We start from the raw sequence: 19530 nt of genomic DNA, 5'->3' as shown, positions 1-19530 counted from the left end.
ACTACTTTCAATGATATATTGAACATCTAAGTGAAAGCCTCTAACAACAGCAGCAGGAAACTGAAATGAACAGAATCATATTTTATAGAGGTCATGGAAGGCTTATAACCCCCTTCTCAACCTCCTGATTTGTCAATCAAGCCTAACCATCCAACCAATCTACATTTTTTTTAATGACAACTAACTTTAAGAGCAAGGTCTGATTTATCTTGTAACCTCAACCCTGAAACTTCAAAAACTTAGCAGAATAATCTATGGTATATAGTCAATAATTAACTGAATAAATAAATTAATGAATACAGCATTTCCATTTATGGTCACAAAGAGTTCTCATTAATGACAATTATTTGCTAACTCAAGATACTAAAGTGATTAGGGTTAGACATACAGCTTACAAAGAAGTGACCTATTTTAATGCAACCATCAGTTCTACAATGTTGGCTTTGTGGCTTTCTCCTCTTGAATACTGAAGTCTCATGTGATTCAAAATGGATATAAAGTGAAAGAATTAATTCATTCACTTATTCATTCAATTAACATTGATTTAGTGGCATGTGCTATGCTTCTCCAGGGGCGTCAATCCGTTATCCACAGAACAACCAAGAGTGATCTTTCTAAATAATCAGATAACATCACTCTCTTAATTAAAACCTTCTAATGGCTTCCTTTTGCAAGCATACCATAATCTCTAGTCTCATACTCTCCCTCTCATTCATTAAGCACTAATCATTATTTGTTCATTCCTTATCTCTGGGCCTTTGTACTACTTTCTTCTACTTGGAAGAAGTAGACCTTCACCCTATATCTTCACTTTATGCCACCTCATTAGTTCTGAATCAACTAAGTATTACTGCTTCGGAGAAGCTTTCTGACAATCCCAACCACCACTCAACTCTCTTTTTTTTTATAAAGATTTTTTAAATTTACTTATTCATATATATAGAGGGGGGGGGGTGGGCAGAGTCACAGGCAGAGGGAGAAGCAGGCTCCATGCAGGCAGCCTGACGTGGGACTCGATCCGGGGTCTCCAGGATCACACCCTGGGCTGTAGGCGGCACTAAACTGCTGCGCCACAGGGGCTGCCCTCAACTCTCTTTTAAATATCTAATTGTACATTATTCAGAGTATCTACTTACTTAACATTCTGTGTTCACATGTTTATTGTCTGCATTCTTCCCTACCAGAATACAATTCCTCAAGGACAGACATAATCTTTTTCTCCACTGAATCACCAGGAAAGGAACAGTATCTCACACATAGTAAAGGTCAATAAATGTTTGCCAACTGTGCCTGAGGAAGGCAGACATGAACAAATTACCACCATGTTGTAAGAAATGTAACACAGAAAATTTTATATACTATAAAAGCCCAAAGAAGGAAGATGCTGAACTCTGCTAGGGATATTAAGATTAGCTTACATTGGAAAACCTGTTGCTAGCTACAATAAAGATCGGGAGAGGACAGAACTAGAATGGAGGGAGTAGTGATGAAGCCAACGCATTCATCCAGGAAAGTAAATGGGAGCCCAAATAAAGGCACAGCAGCAGAAATAAAAACAACTGGGACACCTGAGTGGCTCAGTGGGTTTAGTGTCTGACTCTTACTTTTGGCTCAGGTCATGACTCAGGTCATGATCTCAGGGTCATAGAATGGAGCCCCCTGTCAGGGTCCACGCTCAGGGCAGAGTCTGCCTGAGATTCCCCTTTCCCCTTCCCTCTGCCTCTGCTCCCCCCACCATGTACTCTAAATAAATAAATATCCTTAAAAACAACAGATTTAACAGATTTCAGAGATAAAATCATTATCATCAGACTGGTAGCAGATTTGATGTGTAGAATAAGGACAAGAAATGAGGCCAGGATGTCTCCTGGGTGTCTGCTTTGGCCCCATTAAAGTATTGCTCTTAGCCCAGATGAAAAATATAGAAAGATTTTTAAAACAATGAGATAAATATTAAGTTTGAAACACAGATATGTTGATATAAGTGACTACATGGTCAAGATGTTGAATATGCAATCTGGGACCCTCATACTAAAACATAAACTTGATAGTTATTTATTCCACCAATAAATACTTAATCAAGTACATACAATGTGCTGGGGCTTTTCTAGGCACTAGGGATACAGTGGTGAACAACAACAAAAAAGTGTCCTCACAAAACTTATATTCTACGGAGACAGACAATATAAATACTGTAATGGCAGTAGTGACAAGGGCTATAAAAGAACAAATATAAAAGAATGGAAAGTGAGGGAGATGGGGGCTACTTTACATAGAATGATCAGAGAAGTTCTCATTAATAAAGTAATAAACAGAGAATTATGCAGAGTAAGGGAGCAAGCCTCCAAATATTAGGGGAAGAATAATTCAGACAGAATTTAACAAAGGCACAAAAGTTCTGGGTCTGAAAGGAGAATATAAATAGAATGAATGGCAAGGAGGCTGTTTTGCCAAATAGAGTGAATAAGAGAAATAGAGGAAATGAGAATGGCTGAAGAGGTAGTCAGAGACTAGATTACAATGGGAGTCTCCACATATAGTGGTAGCATATATCTCAGAAAAATTATCTTGTCATACACATCCCCGTATTTAATATGGTGCTGAGAATATAGCAGGTGCTCAATGAATACTCTTCAAAAGAATGAGTGAATAAATCAATGAACTAACAAATCTCCATTATATTTGACCACAATTTGACCAGTTCCCAAACTCCAATTCACGCCCAAAGCACAGATCAAATAGCAATTCAAAGGACTACATTATAAGGTTTAGCCATCTTTAGAAGCAGAATTTTTAAAGTCTTTTAAACAGTGACATCACCACTAGAATAAGTACATATCCTTTTAAGGGGACCACTTAAAGGAAACATCTACTTCAAAGTATATAATTTCTAGATTGTTTGCTAAAACAACATATGATTTGATAAACCCTTCACAAAATAAACAAAATATCATTTTAGACCAACCTCTGATTGTGCTGGACAGACCAAAGTTTACTACTTCAGCACTATTCTAAGAAAAATCATTTAAAATAGTTGAAAAAAAAATATGTACCAGTATATGTACAAGAACAATAAATAATATAACCCTGTAAAACTTGGTAACAAATATAGATTTATTGAATGTTGTCATTCCTAATTAATAGTATCAAATATGCATTTACTCAAAACTATTAAAGCCAAGTATCTTTTGATAGTAAATAATCCATACTCAGTGAACTAAACAGTCTAGACTCAAAATCAGCAAGAATCTTCTGAAGTTATTAGGATGTTCCCACTTTCAGGGAATTCCAAACTCATTGTTTTCCATACTTCCAGAGTAGATGCATGAAAATTTAAAATACTAATTTTTTTTAATTACCAACATTTAGAAAATGCACTTTATGAGAAACTTCATTACCTTCAGTATAGTGAATACTTGTTTCACGTTCACATTTATTCCTACACACTGAAATAAGTAAAATGTTCTTTATTCTACTTATCTATGCTAAGCACATATTGCTACAATGTCTTCAAGTATTTAATCAATTTCCTATGCAACAGTTCAAATTTCTTGGGGACAAGTACCAAGTTATGAGGAGTGGAATTTTTTTCTATCACTGACTCTTGGGGGGGTTGGTGGAGGGGGGGGAGGGACCTAAAATTCAATGATTAAGTAAAAACAAAAACAAAAAAAATTTTAACAATTAAATTTTATTTTAAGTCAAGGAACATGAAACACTTCAAATACAGCTAAAGACCAATATAGTCCATTTCTATATCATATCCTATTATACTGAAGAGTCACCAAAGGAAAGACTAGAAATAGAAACCAATGAGAAAAATTGAGAAATATAGGGAAGGGGAGAAAAACAATCAAAGACACTTCATAACTATCAATAAGGTCTTAGACACTTTCACTTAACCTCGTAAAGTTCGAACATGTCTACTAAAAAAAAAAAAATCACATTATTTTAGGACTCCCTCTTATGCGAAACCTAAAGCAGGATTAGACAAATTTCTAACGGTCCCTTTTGAGCTCCTAAGAGAATCATAAAAGACAAACATTTATGTTCCTTCAAGGAGAAGCATCTCTCTTTTATACTCTAACAACTTATCAACTTTGATAAATACTTAAAGCTATGTTGTAAATCCAAAATATTAATAAATTGGTATTTTCGCATGAGTGTATCATTGAAGTAAGGACCAAGACATGTTTATCACTGTCGCTTTTTTTCTGTAGAAATACTAACCCAATTTCAGTAATCATTCCACCAATTTAATTAGGTCAACACAAAACTTTTATTGGACTGGAATTTTTTTTAACTAACTTTCTAACCTGTAGCTTTGAGTAGGTTATTGTGATCTAAACAACCATTAAGAAAAAAAAAAATTCACCTATCTAGATGTGTTTACTGACTACAATGTATTAAAGCAAAAAGGTCAAACTAAAGAGGCAGATATTCAAAAAATGATTTAAATTTTTTAAATAAAGTTGGAATTAATCTCATTCCAAATCCTGTCCACTCATATAAACGCACTGCCCATTCAAAAGACATCGCATGGTAACATACCTGATACATGTTATGCAGACTTGGATTAATAGAACTTTTATTCTACATACAACATGCTGATACAATGTAATATTGGACATAAGAAGATGATATAAAAGAGTACATACTGTATTAAGTGTATCATAGGAAGTTCAAAAACAAGCCAAACTAATCTATGGTATGAGAAGTCAAAATAGTGGTATCCTTCCCATAGGAAAGTAGTGCCCAGAAGGAGACAGAATGGGAGCTTCTGAGGTATTGCAGTATTCTGATTCTTGATCTGGGTTCTGATTATTCATATGTTCAATTTGTCAAAATTTATAGGATTATACAATTATGACAAACATTTTTTGGATCTAGGTTTTCTTTATATAAAAACTAATTTAGTAACATTTACTACTCTCTCTGTTATGCATTTTAACATGTAAAAAGAGAAGAGGGTCTAACATCTCCACAGTTTTCAAGGCCCTCAGTTACTTACCTCTACCTTACAAATTCAATATGAATACTAAAATTCTATATCCTTATTATTCCTCTCTCAGTAAAACGTCTAATGCCTTTATTCATGCTCAATTCCTCTTGATTTAACACCATCCTGCTCATTCAAAGCTGTAACAATGCCGCACTTTCTCTTTTTTCCCAGCTCACACTTCTCTCTCCCTTCTCTCATCTCCTTTGCTTTAAATGACCACTAAAGAAAACCTAATATCTATAGGTATTAGGTAAAGATATGTGCCAAACTGTGCCAAAATTGTAATAAATATCTTACAAACATTTCATTCATTCCTCAAGTGTTATTTCCAGCAGAGATGAGAAAACATGCTCAGAAAGCCAACTTGTCCAAACTCAAAAAACTAAGAGGCAGGGTCAAGATTCAAATCTAGAGGTGTCTGACTCTAAAGCCCAAGCTCTTAGCTACAAGAGCTAGACTGTCTCTATATTAGGCAATTAGCACGTTATTTAATGTTATTGTGTCCATATCAGTCACATTTTGTACCTTAGTATGTATCTTTAGATAATCCTACCATCCATATTGTATACATTATATACTAACTCTATTAAGTCATATCTCATCTACCTTGAATGCTATGTGGCAATGCTATCTGGAAAATAACCAGGATATAAAAGCAAGCATATCAAAAAATGGCAATAAACACTCAAAGCAGTATCATCACCAAGTTTATTCACTACAGATCACATGATTATTGACAGTAGGGCCCCTTTATTCATCATAATCACAACCTAATTATGTTTATTTTCCATATAATATTAGTAAGTCCAGTTACAGTTTCTATTTTATAGCATGGTAAAAGTAAAAAAATAAAGGACTGCTAAATATAGGAATAATATAGTTGCAATGTTAAGTGACAGCTGAATGCAAGAAAACAGCACATGAGATCAAAAAGAGCAGTCCAATGTCACACAAGGTAGTAATAAATCATCCTCCCCTTACCTCCAACACAATAATCAACATTCATAATGATGAGCCCAGCCAAAGAGAAGTTAAAATGTAGTTGATATATTCTTCTTAATAAAGGAGAGAAATACGTAATAGTTACAGAAATAATTTTATCAAAAATGGTTCAAATGTGCATTTAAGGGCTCAGTCAACAACTTGTTTCTTAAGGGCTCCAAATCAACATTACTATAAAATATAGCATACTCATTTTGTCACTAATTATTCCAGTAACATGACTTATCTTCTACTATACTTGTTTTTAGAAAGATTATAAAGGGTTAAGTGCATGTACTTGTTTTTAGAAAGATTATAAAGGGTTTTAGAATTAAAAACAATGAATGGGATCTGACTCCTACCTCTCTCTCTTACTGCCAGTATGACCTTGGGCTAGTTAGGCATCCTCTGGGCCCAACTTTCTTCATCAGTTACATAAGGATATTAAAACACACTTTCTAGAAATGTAGGAAGACTAAATTCAATAATTTAAGTCATGTTTTTAACAGTTTCCAACATATTATAAAGTTCAAAATATAGTAGCTGCTGTTTTTGTAATCAAACACCATGTCTTAAACATCTAACAACCAGAACAATGTTGGACACACAAGCAGTGCTAAGTAGTTGGTGACTGACCTGTATGAGGAGAAGAAAAGGGGAAGACTCTCTAATAGCACATGGCAGTGTCCAACATGAGTAAACCTACTATTTTATTTGTAAATATTTATAAAATTTTAAAAACAAAAGAACTAGGATCAATTATTAAAAAATGATTCTTTTATAAAATTTTGGCTAATTTGATATAAGAATTTCATTAACAAACATAGCTACTCAACAAAGAAACAAACTCTGAAAAAGCTAACTATCAATGAAAGGTTTGAGTGATGATGGATGACATCTGTCAGATACTATAAAGAAGATTCCTGTTTTGATGGGGAGAGCTAATAATTTCTAAACCAGCTTACAAATATGCTTAAAAGTAAACATAATATACACATATACCTCTCCCAAATCCACTCATATTCAAGTACCCCAAGTGAACATTTACTTGCAATATACTTATTTTAAAGGTAATTACACTTTTTTTCTCAGTACTCTTAATACAGAAACAATTACTGATGGAAGCAACAAATTTTCCTAGGACTCAAAAGTAAGTCTAAACTTTTTAAATACAGCAAAATAACTATTACAAGAAACAATAACATAGCAAAAGGCAACTGCTACAGTTTATCCCTCTCAATCCTTTTTACTTCCTTTTAAAGAATAATCAGCATCTTTTTAAACGTCTTCCATTACGCTAGGTAAAACAATATATATTTCTGTATTCAAAACAATGTTGAAACATGAACACATAACACTGAATTCTCCCGTGACAAAGGAGAAAAAGGTTATTTTAAAGTTCTTATTAAAATATACAGTGATTTAAACATTTTTAAGGTTATGCTAATGCAAAATTTAACTCATTAAAAACTTGTAAAAGCTTATGTTGAGAATTATTCTTACATGACACAGAAAATCTTATGTAAGAATTAATCTGACCTGCTTTGCACCAAGTTATACCATTCAAAAGTAACATTAGAAATTACAGGATACAGCAATAAAATAAAATTGTAAGTCATTCTAAAATAAAGTAAAAAAAATAGCTATTTGTATTCAAATATTCCATTATCATGATTTTAGGCTAATCATGTGATAGGTATGATTAAAAACTTATCTACAACACACGTAAATAAAACATTCCACAATTTTCCACCATCCACGTGGTCACACACACAGAAACTGCCATATAGCTAAATGTTAAGAGTTCACAGCTCACCTACCTCCAACCACTGGAGTCTTCTCACTCTTTCTGCAACTCTATTCCCTTCAGTTTCTCTTTTTCTTTTTTCTTTTTTTTTTTTCTTGGGGGAGGGGGCTGGTGGTGATGGTGGTGGTGTGGTGAAGGTTAGGGAGTGTATTATACAGAATTATGAGTGGAGAAAAAACAGGGCAATTAAAAGTTTTAGTATATGAGGGATGAACATTAAGCATGGAAAGAATTAGCAATACTACCTTAAGATGTGATTTCTCGAAGCATGAAACTACAGATAAATATATGTATGTGCACACATCTAAAAGCAGTTAAATACACTTTTATCTGGCAAGCTGTTCCTTCTTAGTAACTAAAAGTAAATTACTTGGCAGTCTTCTTTGTTTACAGCTTCTGTGTCTCTTCACTCATAAGAAACACATGAAATTACACTGGATTCTGAACAAGATCACTAAAATCCCTGCAAGTGGCAATTCAATTCTCATTTTGCTGCTTTAATAAAAGCAATAATTTCCCCAGTACACCCTTTACCCAAATAAATAGAGGGCTGGGTAGGTTGCCTGGATTTAGCAATAAAACATTCCATGTTTTTCAGAATGACTTTATTTTCAAATATTCTATCTCACTGTGAGGCGACATGTTTAAATTCTGAGATCAGAAAACATGGTCATTTTAGTGTGGAAAATAACAAAAACACTACTCATCTCATTTATAATCTCTATTTCCAAATTGCATACATCTATAAGTAAGTTTGATAACAAATTTACAGAGCCCTTTGAACATGCAGTATTAATGAAAGGGAAAGGAAACACATATACTACAAAACAATGGAAAAAAAAAACCATTTATACTTGGATTTGGAATAACAGCCAAGCATTTATATACTCATAGTCACAAGCACACAATTATTTCACAATATGCCTAAAAGCTCTCAGTCCAGTCCTGCACTACCTTTATAGGCCAGAAGAACCCTACTTTGAAATATAATCAATCTTCAATAATTAAGAGATTTTATATAATTGCCAACTTTTTCTCAACATTACCTTCAAATACTGAATAATATGCCAGAAATGTTAGTTCACAAAATTAAGTTACGATTTTTAAAACACTGATCCAAAGTTCTACCTATTCAAATGCTACCCTTTTATGCAAAGGTCTTACAGGTGCCAGGTTTCTATGAGGTCTTACCTCTAAGCTACTCCTTACCTATCTCTATTTCCCCTCAATTCCTCCAGCTTTTGATTCCTTCATAAGGACAACTGGTAGGTTCTTCAAATATTACTATCTTATACTATGTCCTGATACAGGTATATCCCAACTATAATATAAACTTGAAGCCAAGAATTGTGCCTTCCTGATTCATGATAATATTTATTAATTCAATTATATAATATATGGGTCAACAAACCACTATAAATCCAAATCTTCAAAATATTGGGGTAAAAAAATGGCAAAGTAATTAAAAGAGCCAAATTCTTGAAAATCCAGGTAATTTTAAGTTTTCTGTATTTCTTACTAAACTCAATTGACTCCACAAAAAGGGTGTTTGAAGCCTTGGCATATTCTTAATTTTATATTTTATATAAATTTCATCATTACCAGGTGCTTTACTCAGTTTGTGCAATCTGGCTTAAAAACCTTGTAAAAGGAAGTTTTGAGAATGTACTTAAGTAGTCTTTATATCCTATGACTTGGGACATATGTTGTATTTATCGAGTTTTACACTATTATTTTCAATTTAGTTTGGCATCTGTATAATTTTAGAAGTATATTCACTGCAGAGATAAAATTTTAAAGTAGCTATTCAGCTTTAACCTGGCCACACTAACAAAAAAGCACAGATAATACAAAACAATGGATGATCCAAAAAAGCATTAACAGTCAACTCTCAATTATTTGCATGTGGATTACCTAATATATATTTTAACCTACTTATGTTTGCTATTCTAAAAGTATTTGCTCAGGAAATAAAAATTGATGCTAATAATTCAAATAAAAGAAAAGATATATCAATCTATTGTAGGGGAGGAAAGAATAGAAAATTTTCCCAAGCCACATATAAATAATGCTATTTAGATGATGTAATTTAGCACTCATCATTATTCACCTTTTTTATTAAGCGCAGGTAAGTGAGAGTGGACTGTATTTAGCTTGGTGATAGTCAGAGGTACAGATACACAGGCATGCAAACCATTCACTCACCCCACTGTGCTTTTCACAGCCCTATTTTCAGTAGCCTGAGACCTGGGAGGGGGAGGAGGCAGCAAGTCACTGCAGATGATCACTTAAAAGGAAATTGAGAGTTGACTATAATTTACATTTAAAGTGCTATGAAATACCATCACTCCTACATGTATTCATTACTGTTTATGGGAATACTTCTCACAGTGATTTAACAAGGCTGTAATGCTTTCTTTTCAATCTTTCAATATCCCAGAAACATGGTGATATCTGAGGATCACAAAGACAGAAGGTGACAGTGCTACATACACATGTAATGTAGTATGCATTTTAGAGATCCAGGAAACTGAAGCCCAGAGAGGTTAAACAGTATGCCAACATCATTCTTAGATTAAGGAAGACAGAACTGAGTTCTCCAGACACCAACTTCAATGCTACAGTCTCGCAGTCTCTTCAACCAAAACTTCCCTCTTGGCTTGAGAGATCATAGTCTTGCTAGTTTTCTTCTCTTGGCCACCTTCTTCTCATTTTTTGATTCTTATACTATGACACTCTCATCAGCTCCTCCTCTAATACGTAAATCTTTAGCTCTTTCTCCATTTACTTTCTTTCCTGTCTCAATACCCTATGCAGAGAACAATCAGATCACAAGTTTAGAATCATTCCAGTATTTGCAGCTACCTTTTATATACCTCTGATAGAATTAATCACCTGAAATTCAAAGTGCAAAGCTGAACTCATTATCATCCCTCCAAAATGGATTTCTTCATTTCATGGCACCATCAATCTCATTGTCCCTCAGGACTGCAAACCTAAAATGTTTTTACTTCTACTCCCTTAATGTTGTACTACTCCATTTCCCATCTCTCTCTCCATTCTGACATTCAATAAATGCTTCCATTATATGATAGATGCTGGGGAAGCTTAAGATCTAGTGAGGGAAAAACAATGAAGACAAAGAAAGCGACGGGAAGGGATATTTAGAAAGGAACAAACAAAATATGGAAAAGTAGAGGAGGAAGCAATGAATTCTCACTGGGATGATTTCTGGAAGTAGCCTGTGACCTAGAAGACCTTGGAGAATTAGGATTTCAATAAAGAGTGCTGAAAATGAAGTTCTAGGCAGAGGAAACAACCTGCACAAGGTCAAATAAAAAACTGTATGCCATATGTAAGGAATAAGCCATTTTTGTCTAAATCAGTTCTTTCCCTCCAAGGGGTAAGAACAGGGGATCCCTGGGTGGTGCAGCGGATTGGCGCCTGCCTTTGGCCCAGGGCGTGATCCTGGAGACCTGGGATCGAATCCCACGTCGGGCTCTCGGTGCGTGGAGCCTGCTTCTCCCTCTGCCTATGTCTCTGCCTCTCTCTCTCTCTCTGTGTGACTATCATAAATAAATAAAAATTAAAAAACAAACAAACAAACAAAAAAAAACAAAAAACAAGGGGAAAGAACAAGAACGGAGAGGTAGGTGCTTTGGACTAGTGAACTTTCCACATCCCCTCTGAAAAGCACTGTGTGTGAAGAAAGAAGAGAGTGGCTTACACAGGTAAATCTGCACAGAGGCTGACAGAATAGTATGATTAAGACAGTACAGAAGATAATAATTCTGGAATAAATCATACAAGGTCTTCAATGCCAAGCTAAGAAATCTGGACTTTATTCTGCGAGCAACAATCAGGCAGAGAAGTATGAATATGAGTGTGCCTTGTTTTTTTGTTTTTTGTTTTTTTATTTAAGGGAATGATAAGATGAGATCTACATTTCAGGAAAATAATCCTGGCAATCATATAGCAGATAATGTGAAAAAAAGGTTAGAGAAAAGATTTTACATGACCCATGAGATAATAAAGATGTGAACAAGACCAATGACAATGGAATAGGAGGGACTAGATTCATCAGATATTTCACAGCCAAACTGAAGAAAAATGGCACCTGAACAAAAATAAGCAGTAGGCCTCTAGCTTGATGGTAGTGGTAATTATAAAGTGAGAAAGGCACATGCTTTGGGGTGGAAAGTTTTACACATCAAGCCTTTTAGATGAGTAGTAGACACATAATACTAATACATTTTGCAAGCTTAAAAGAGTCTGAATAAAAATGTATTTATCATAACTATTTCAACTCATGGATTTTTTTTTTTTTTCAACTCATGGATTTTTGAAGCCATCAGTGAAAAAGTGGTTCAGGGACACAGCACTGGAGGAGAGAAGAAAAGATCAAGGACAGAACCTTAAGGTTCATTTGCTTAAGGAGCTGGAAGACCAGCCAGGGAACAGAGAACGAACAGCATGACAGGCAGGAAAAGCAGCAGGAGAATATTTCACAGAAGTCGAGTGAAGAAATAGTTACAAGAATAGCAATAGTATATAGTGGCTACAAGTATAGTCACTCACTAATCCTATGACCTTGGCTGAATAACTTACCTGAATCTCAGACCTTTAGAAGTTTAGAACCTATATATTCAATTGTAAAACAGGGATAAAAAGAATACCTTAAACAGTTATTTATGATTAACGGAGATAACATATTTTAGAGCCTGGAACAAAACTATTAACACAGAAGTAGTACTAAAATAGAACAGCGAACTTAAAAATGCCAATGAATTTTGCATGAGATTACCAGCATCCTTTAAAAAAACTATTTTCAGGGGATCCCTGGGTGGCTCAGTGGTTTAGCACCTGCCTTTGGCCTAGGGTGCAATCCTGGAGTCCCAGGATGGAGTCCCACGTTGGGCTCCTGGCATGGAGCCTGCTTCTCCTTCTGCCTGTGTCTCTGCCTCTCTCTCTCTCTATCATGAATAAATAAAATATTAAAAAAAAAAAAAAACAACTATTTTCAGTACATGGGGAAAGCTGTGCTTAGAAGACTATAGTGGTTAAGGAAAAAAAACTAGAGTGAAGATGAACTATTCTTTCTGTAGAGCAATGGAAAAACAGCTGTTTTGTAATCTTTATCTTTCCACACCTCCCACCACCATTGCATGCCTGGCATAGTACCTGAGCCATAAGAAGGATACAACAAATGATTATTGAACATGAGAAGACTGATCCAATAGGAAAGTGAAATGAAGATAGGGATTCCAGTTCTACAAAGAATTAGAGGAAACAGTATTAGGAGCATGAAATGCCTTTCCAGGTTAGCCTTGAAAAGAACAGAGATGCTTTATTCCCTGACTCAGGGAACCAGAAGATAAGTGCATATAAAAATATAAAGGGAAGAAGACAAGCGCACCTGGCTGGCTCAGTAGGTATAGCATGTGACTCTTGATCTTGGAGTCCTGAGTTAAAGCCCCACATTGGGCACAGAGATTACTTTAAAAAATAAATAAACATAGAGGAGAAGTCAAGGGAATTTAGATTAGACAGCTTCTACTTTCTTAATAAAGAAATATAAGTTCTCTGTGCAGAGCAGGAGAATTCCAAACCCAGTGTGAAATCTGAAGAAAACAAACTAGATGATCACTCTGTTTCAAAATATATTCACCTTCATTTCTATCTTCAACATCCTGGTCTAGTTCCCCACCATTTCTTAGATTACATCAGCAGCTTCCTAGCCAGCTCCTCTTCTTGCTGACTTTTACCTTTCCAAGGTGTGGTATAGTCTCTTGGGAATCCGTGTTTCCTTTCATTATGTCCACCACTATTCTTATGTGAAGTAAACCACTCTGATCCTCTGCCCACCAAACAATTCATCATTTTCTCGTCTAGGCTACTTCTGGTCCTTGTACAGTCTGGTTACTTATTTTGTCATTCCATATTGCAATCCCTTTTTTAAATATCTGTTCCAGTAAACTCCTAAAAAGGGGAATGACATCTTCCTCATCTTCATTCCTACATCACTTAATTCAGCATTTAGTAAATAAAAGGCATTCAGTCAATGTTTGTTTTGTCTAACTGAAGTCAGTGGTTAAACAACATGAGTAATCTGCACACTAGAAATAAAAAATCAGAAAACAAAAAAGTAGTGTTCAAATCTGCATCATTCAGATAACCTTCCTACTTTTTTAAGTATCGAACAGCAACTAAGTCAATTTTTGTATTCTAACAGAAAAGTAAAAGAATCGGATAATCAAAAATCAAAAACTATAAAACTCAATACTTTTAAATTAAATAAATTCTATTCTAATAGATTTGAGTACAGGTTTGTCCATGTCCTGGAAATTCACTTTGAACACAATAATTAAATTACTGTTTAGTAAGAAGGACTTACACAGGAAGAATACTCTGTGTCGAATTTTCAAGTTATCCAGTACCAGAAGAAATGTACTAGGAGACTGATAACAGAAAAACAAAACAGGCTATCCTTGCAGTGGAAGTGACTAAGGGAAGCGTTTTCGTTTCAAAATAGATATTGGCATGCAAAACAGAGAGAGTATTTAAGTTATATCAATAGCAAATATCAGGCACTTTCACAAAATAAATAGTTGTTTGAACAAAACTGAAAGCAACAGTTACCAATAAGTTCACTGTGAGAATTACTGCAATGAAGTTCTTAAATTAAATCAAAACTAATTCATTAGCAATTTTTAATTGAAGTACACCACGTATGAACAGTGATACCAATACTAAGACCGAAGCACCTGTAACTTTCCTGGGCCTCAAGAAGCTTGCAAGGCTAGTCAAATCATTGTTACCAAGAAATTTTCTTGAGTCAGAGAAAAATTCTAATGTTCTAGAAAATAAAATACTACATTTTATCTTGAGCAGATATAATACTCTTTGCTTAGACCTAATTTAATGGTAATTTCGTGGAATACTTCTCGACAGTTGTTATATTCAAGAACTCTACTTCAGACTACCCAATTAATAGTTATGTCTAAAAAAAGAAATGAAAGCCTCGATACCATAAATCCTATTAACAGGTTTATAATGTTCAAAACAACTCTGAAATATTTTAAATGTGATATAAATAATTTTGATTTCATAGTGTGGGAAGACAACTAACATCTAGTCAACATCACTCACAAAAGTATCAGCTCCCGTACTATTTTAAGCATTAGTTCATTTACTTCTCACATTCTTAATAACCCTTTGAAGTTCTCTCTGAGATGAAGAAACCAAGAGTTAAGCAAGGTCAAATAACTTGCCCCACATCACCTAACTATTAAGGATCCTAGATGAGATTACAACCCAGAACTATCTGACTTTACAGTCTGATCTCTTTTCACTATACATTGACTGGCTCCTTTAGGAATTACAATGACCATGACCTCTATTTAACGATGAACTTTGTGAGATAGCTACATTAACGAACTTCTCAAAGGTTGCATAAAACAATTAAAATGAGGGCAAACACTGCCTTCGCATTAAAAACCTAGTTTTGGTTACCCAATCTTATCTAAAACATACCGTAATCCAATCCACAAACAGCTGCCCTTCAGCTGCAACCCAAACTGCCCTATAGTTCTCAAACTATTACAAAAACGTAATTCTTTGTGATTTTCATTACCTTGGATCTACTAGTACTTCTATAACTTCCCTATATAATGAATATTTTATTCTTATATAGCCTCTCTTGTTTGCATATGCCTTTTGCAATCCATTGCAATTGGCTGTTTATATTCCAAACTAAACTGTATTTTGTCAGGGCAAGCAGAAATACCATTTTCTGCCTTTTGCATCATCCTAAAAATGCCTGTCAACAATGGTGTTCACAAAGTGCTCCGGGCATATGACATTTTAAATAGTAAACATACAGAGTTATCTGTGTACTTGAGTAAGATTGGAGTAAATCAAGGGTTTATCAAATTTGTACATGAGCTCTTTTACAAACCAAAATTTTGATACCAACCACAGAAACTACTATATATAGCAGCTCAGCAAACCTAAAGCACAAATATAACTTGTTTTTAGCACCACATCCCAACAAGCTTTTAACGTGAAATCGAGACAGAAGATCTAATAAATGCTCTTTTCACCATATAGACGCATACGCCCACATAGAAATTAAATCACTAATAAAGCACATCTGTTACAGAACTCAAATGCTAATTTTCAACTCCATGGGAATTTTGTTTTTTGTAAGGAAACTTACTAGAAAATCTTTTCCCCACACACATTTTACATAGATTTTTTTCGTGTGTGTTTTATATAGTCAGGTTTCCAAAAGGTTACACAACAGTCAAAAGCTTTTACATCTTTCTATACTAACACTCAAACCCTATCTGCTGAAAGAAGTTCCAATTCAGTGCATCGGTAGAAACCCTTTCTGCCTGTCACACCAGCACCTAGTTTCGGCCAAAGCAAAGTCCCTGAACTTTCAGAATAAAAGATTCTTACAAAAACGTACTCCGGCAGCTACATGGAAAGTAGCTGTTTAGTTGATGACACAGTTATCTTACCCTATGACAGACAAAATAAGGCAAGCCAGATAATGCATTATGCTTTAAATACCAGGGATGAGCCTCAACAATGGGCCTGCGTCTGACAAATACTTTAGATAACAGTCGTTGCGTCAAGCAGCACACGGGTTAGATTTTTTCGAATTTCTAATAAAATGTTTACGACTCTGACTTCCTAAAGTGTTTTTCGGATCTCAAAAAGGAAGCCGATTCTAAGGCAGCCGAACCAGTTTACACTCGGCTACAGCCAGTGTGAAATCGGACTTCTTTGGCATCAGTAGACCAAATCCTGTTTACGGTGGAAGGGAGGAAAAAAAAAAAGAAAGAAAAGAAAAGAAAAGAAAAAAACCTTGGCGTGTCACTACTACATCTTGGGCGAGATACTGTCGAACAGACTCCAGCACGGTGAACTACGCGGGAGATTCGCTGGCCAGTAGCTGGACCGGGTCCTTCCAAACGCCAGCGCGGGGTTCGCCCCGTTCCCAAGGTGTAAACAAACCCGCCGCCGCGGCAGAAGGTAAACAATGAACCTGCGGCGAGGGTGAGGGGGCGGTCTCGGCCAACCACGGCCCCAGCCGGCCGGGCACGGGAAGCGGGCAAGGGCTGCCGGCGCAGCCCAGACACCGAGCCGCAGTCCCCGATCCCAGGGGTCACTGCCGAGTCAGCCACGCTGCGGGCCCCACCCCCACCCCCACCCCCACCCCCCGGGGCCGGGGGGCAAGGAGGAAAGCAGTGGCGCAGGCCGGCAAGGACCCGGCAGGTCCGGCCGCCGCGCGGGGGGACGGGGAGGGCAGGATGTGGTCGCTCTTCCCTCCGACATCCTCCGGCAGCCTAAATAACAGCCCCGGCCTCCCGCCGGCCGCCTCCGGGCGGGGTGCGGAGAGCCCCGGGGGTCGCCCGCCGCGCTGAGTCCCGCTCGGCGTGGGCCGGCGCCCGCCGCACCCGGAGGCCCGGAGAAAGGCGCGGGGCGCGGGGCGCGGGCACTGGGAAGGGGGATGGGTCCCGGGAGGCGGCCCCGGGCTCGGGCTCGGGCTCGGGCTCGGGCTCTGCCTCCCGCGCCCCCGCCGCCCCGCGCGGGGCCCGCCCCTGCCCCCGGCCCCCGGCCCCCGGCCCCCTGCCCCGGCCCCTCCCCACAGCGCGCCCCGGCCGGCGCCCGCGGCGCCCCGCGTTACCTCGGGTCAGATCCAGCGGGACGTTCTCCTCGCCGCTGTCATTCCGCCCTGTGCGAAACAGACACACAGCTCCGGTTAGGACGCGCTCGCAGGCCGGCGGCGGCGACCCCGGCCCCGGCCAGCGCCCCCGAGGGCCCCGCCTGCCCGAGGCCAGGGGGAGGCCAGGGCCCGGGGTCGCGGGCCGCAGGCAGCGGGGGGTGAGGGTTGCCGCGGGCTTACCTCGTATTCGGAGGTTCTTCAGCGAGCGGCCGCGGCCGATCGCCGCCATATTGACGGGTTTCAGTCACAACACCGGAAACCTCGCCCAGTCGCGCGAGAACCCCTTGCCTTCCCCGCGCGCCGCGCCCGCCCCCTCCCCCTCCCCCGCAGCCCCCCCTCGGCGCGCGCGGCGGCGGCAGCGGCGGCGGCGGCGGGGGCTCGGCCCGGGGCGAGGAGGGGCGAGGAGGGGCGCGGCGCCCACCGCGGGCTCCGTGCGGCTCGCGGCGCCCCGGCCCTCCGAGAGCCAGCCTGCGGGAGGCGGCGGTGCCCACGAGGGGAATCCCGCTGACGGGAGTGTGCCGCGTGGAGGATGCTCCCCCTCCGGGGCCGCGGGAACTGTGACGGGGGCCGCGGCGAGCCGGGAGGAGGCCGCCCCCCGCTCGCCGCTCGGCGGTTGGGGCCATGTGCGCTCCACGGCACCGCTCCACGGCACCGCTCCACGGCACCGCACAGCTGCGCGCGGCCGGCGCCGGCGCCGTCCCTCCCCGGGGCCGCTTCGCTCCGACCGACCCGGCGCGGTAGCGAACTTTGGTTTCCGCCCTCGGCCGCGAGCGCCGCGCGCGAAGCAGCCTGCGCTTGGGGTCTCCGAGCCACGCTCGGTCTAGGGGGCGGCCGGGCGGGAGGGAGGGAGGCGGGAAGCGGAGGGCGCGGGGCGGCGGGCGCGGGGGCACCCGGGGGGCGGGGGGGCGGAGGGCGGCGGCGGCTCCGCGGGGCGTGCGGCCCGGCCCCAGCCCCGGCCCGGGCCCCGGAGGTGTGGCGGCTTCGCCGTGTCCGCGCGGAAGCCCCGTGGTCACTCGCGGTAGCGCTTTCAATCCCAGAAACTGCTTTACCCCACTCCTGCGCAGACCCCTGGCCTCTGACCCGGCAGCCCCCCTTTAAAGTGCACTAACTTTCAAGACCGGGCGAGCCTGTGTCGCCTCCTCTTCCCCAACTTGTTATGTGTGTTGTTGTTTTTTCTTTTTTCTTTTCTTTTTTAAATCACAAGAGACTGGAAGTCAAACAGCGGAGCTCTTGCTTTAACGACCTCTCTTCTCCCAGCTCGTGCAATGTCCGGGATAACTAAGCTTTCAATAAACAATAGGTTCGATGAATAATAAGTGCCTTGGGTTCCTTTGTTCCAATGCTCTTTTTGCTGTTACTTAAGAAAAAAAAAAAAAAAAAAAAAAGCAAGATTGGAGATAACATTTGCCGTTGTGAATAACAGTGAGCAATTGCAAACATGACCAAACGTAGGGATTATGCAAATTATTACAACCATGAAAAAAAAGGCGCTGTAGGTCTAGTATATTTATAATACTGTAATGTTTTAAATATTTAAAATCATGCTTGTGGTTTTAAATCAAGCAAGGGTTTACAAAATTCCCTCTTTTTATACACGTTTAAAATACGTACACAGTCAAAAGATTTTACCTATCTGTACATAGGAAAGAGTCTGAGAAGATACACATCAAAATGTTAACTGGTTTTTTTTTTTTTCCTTTCAGCCGTGGAATTACACATAAGTTTTCATTCTCCTTTGCCATCTGTACTCTGTAAATGTCCTGTGATTAATGTAAAATAAGAAAAGTTGTAAACAGAAAAATAAAAGCCTCATGCTGTAGCATCATCAGGAAGATAAAAGAGGAGCCTGCTGCCTTAGGAGACTATCCTCTGTGTCTCTATTCCAGGTCCTTTTCTTATCAGGTCTACAATCAGGTATCTGTTTGTGGTCTTGCCCTCCTATTTGGAGATGCCACACAGAGGACTTTTTAAAAATGTCTCCTGACATAACCACTAGGAATTTTG

General features: G+C 39.1%; 1 protein-coding gene across 5 annotated transcripts in view; it reads right to left on the bottom strand.

Annotated features, from left to right (window-relative positions):
* RICTOR (RPTOR independent companion of MTOR complex 2) overlaps positions 1 to 17830 on the bottom strand; it is a 111540-nt gene extending 93710 nt beyond the window's left edge. The window contains exons 1-4 of one of the 5 annotated variants that reach the window (XM_072757043.1): positions 17707 to 17780; positions 17488 to 17535; positions 9996 to 10037; positions 7804 to 7898 (exon numbers count right to left, since the gene is read on the bottom strand). Coding sequence is in view for 2 of the 5 variants with exons in the window: in XM_072757041.1 (XP_072613142.1) it covers positions 17488 to 17535; positions 17707 to 17755 (97 nt within the window). In the remaining 3 variants the exon portion in view is untranslated. Of the gene's footprint in view, positions 1 to 7803; positions 7899 to 9995; positions 10038 to 17487; positions 17536 to 17706 lie in introns of all 5 variants that reach the window. The other 4 variants (XM_072757044.1, XM_072757042.1, XM_072757041.1 and 1 more) reach the window with 4 other exon arrangements.
* Between the last annotated feature and the right edge of the window lie 1700 nt (positions 17831 to 19530).

Source organism: Vulpes vulpes, chromosome 4 (assembly GCF_048418805.1).
Source record: "Vulpes vulpes isolate BD-2025 chromosome 4, VulVul3, whole genome shotgun sequence".
Taxonomy (NCBI): Eukaryota; Metazoa; Chordata; class Mammalia; order Carnivora; family Canidae; genus Vulpes; species Vulpes vulpes.
This window is presented reverse-complemented; position numbering and strand designations above follow the sequence as displayed.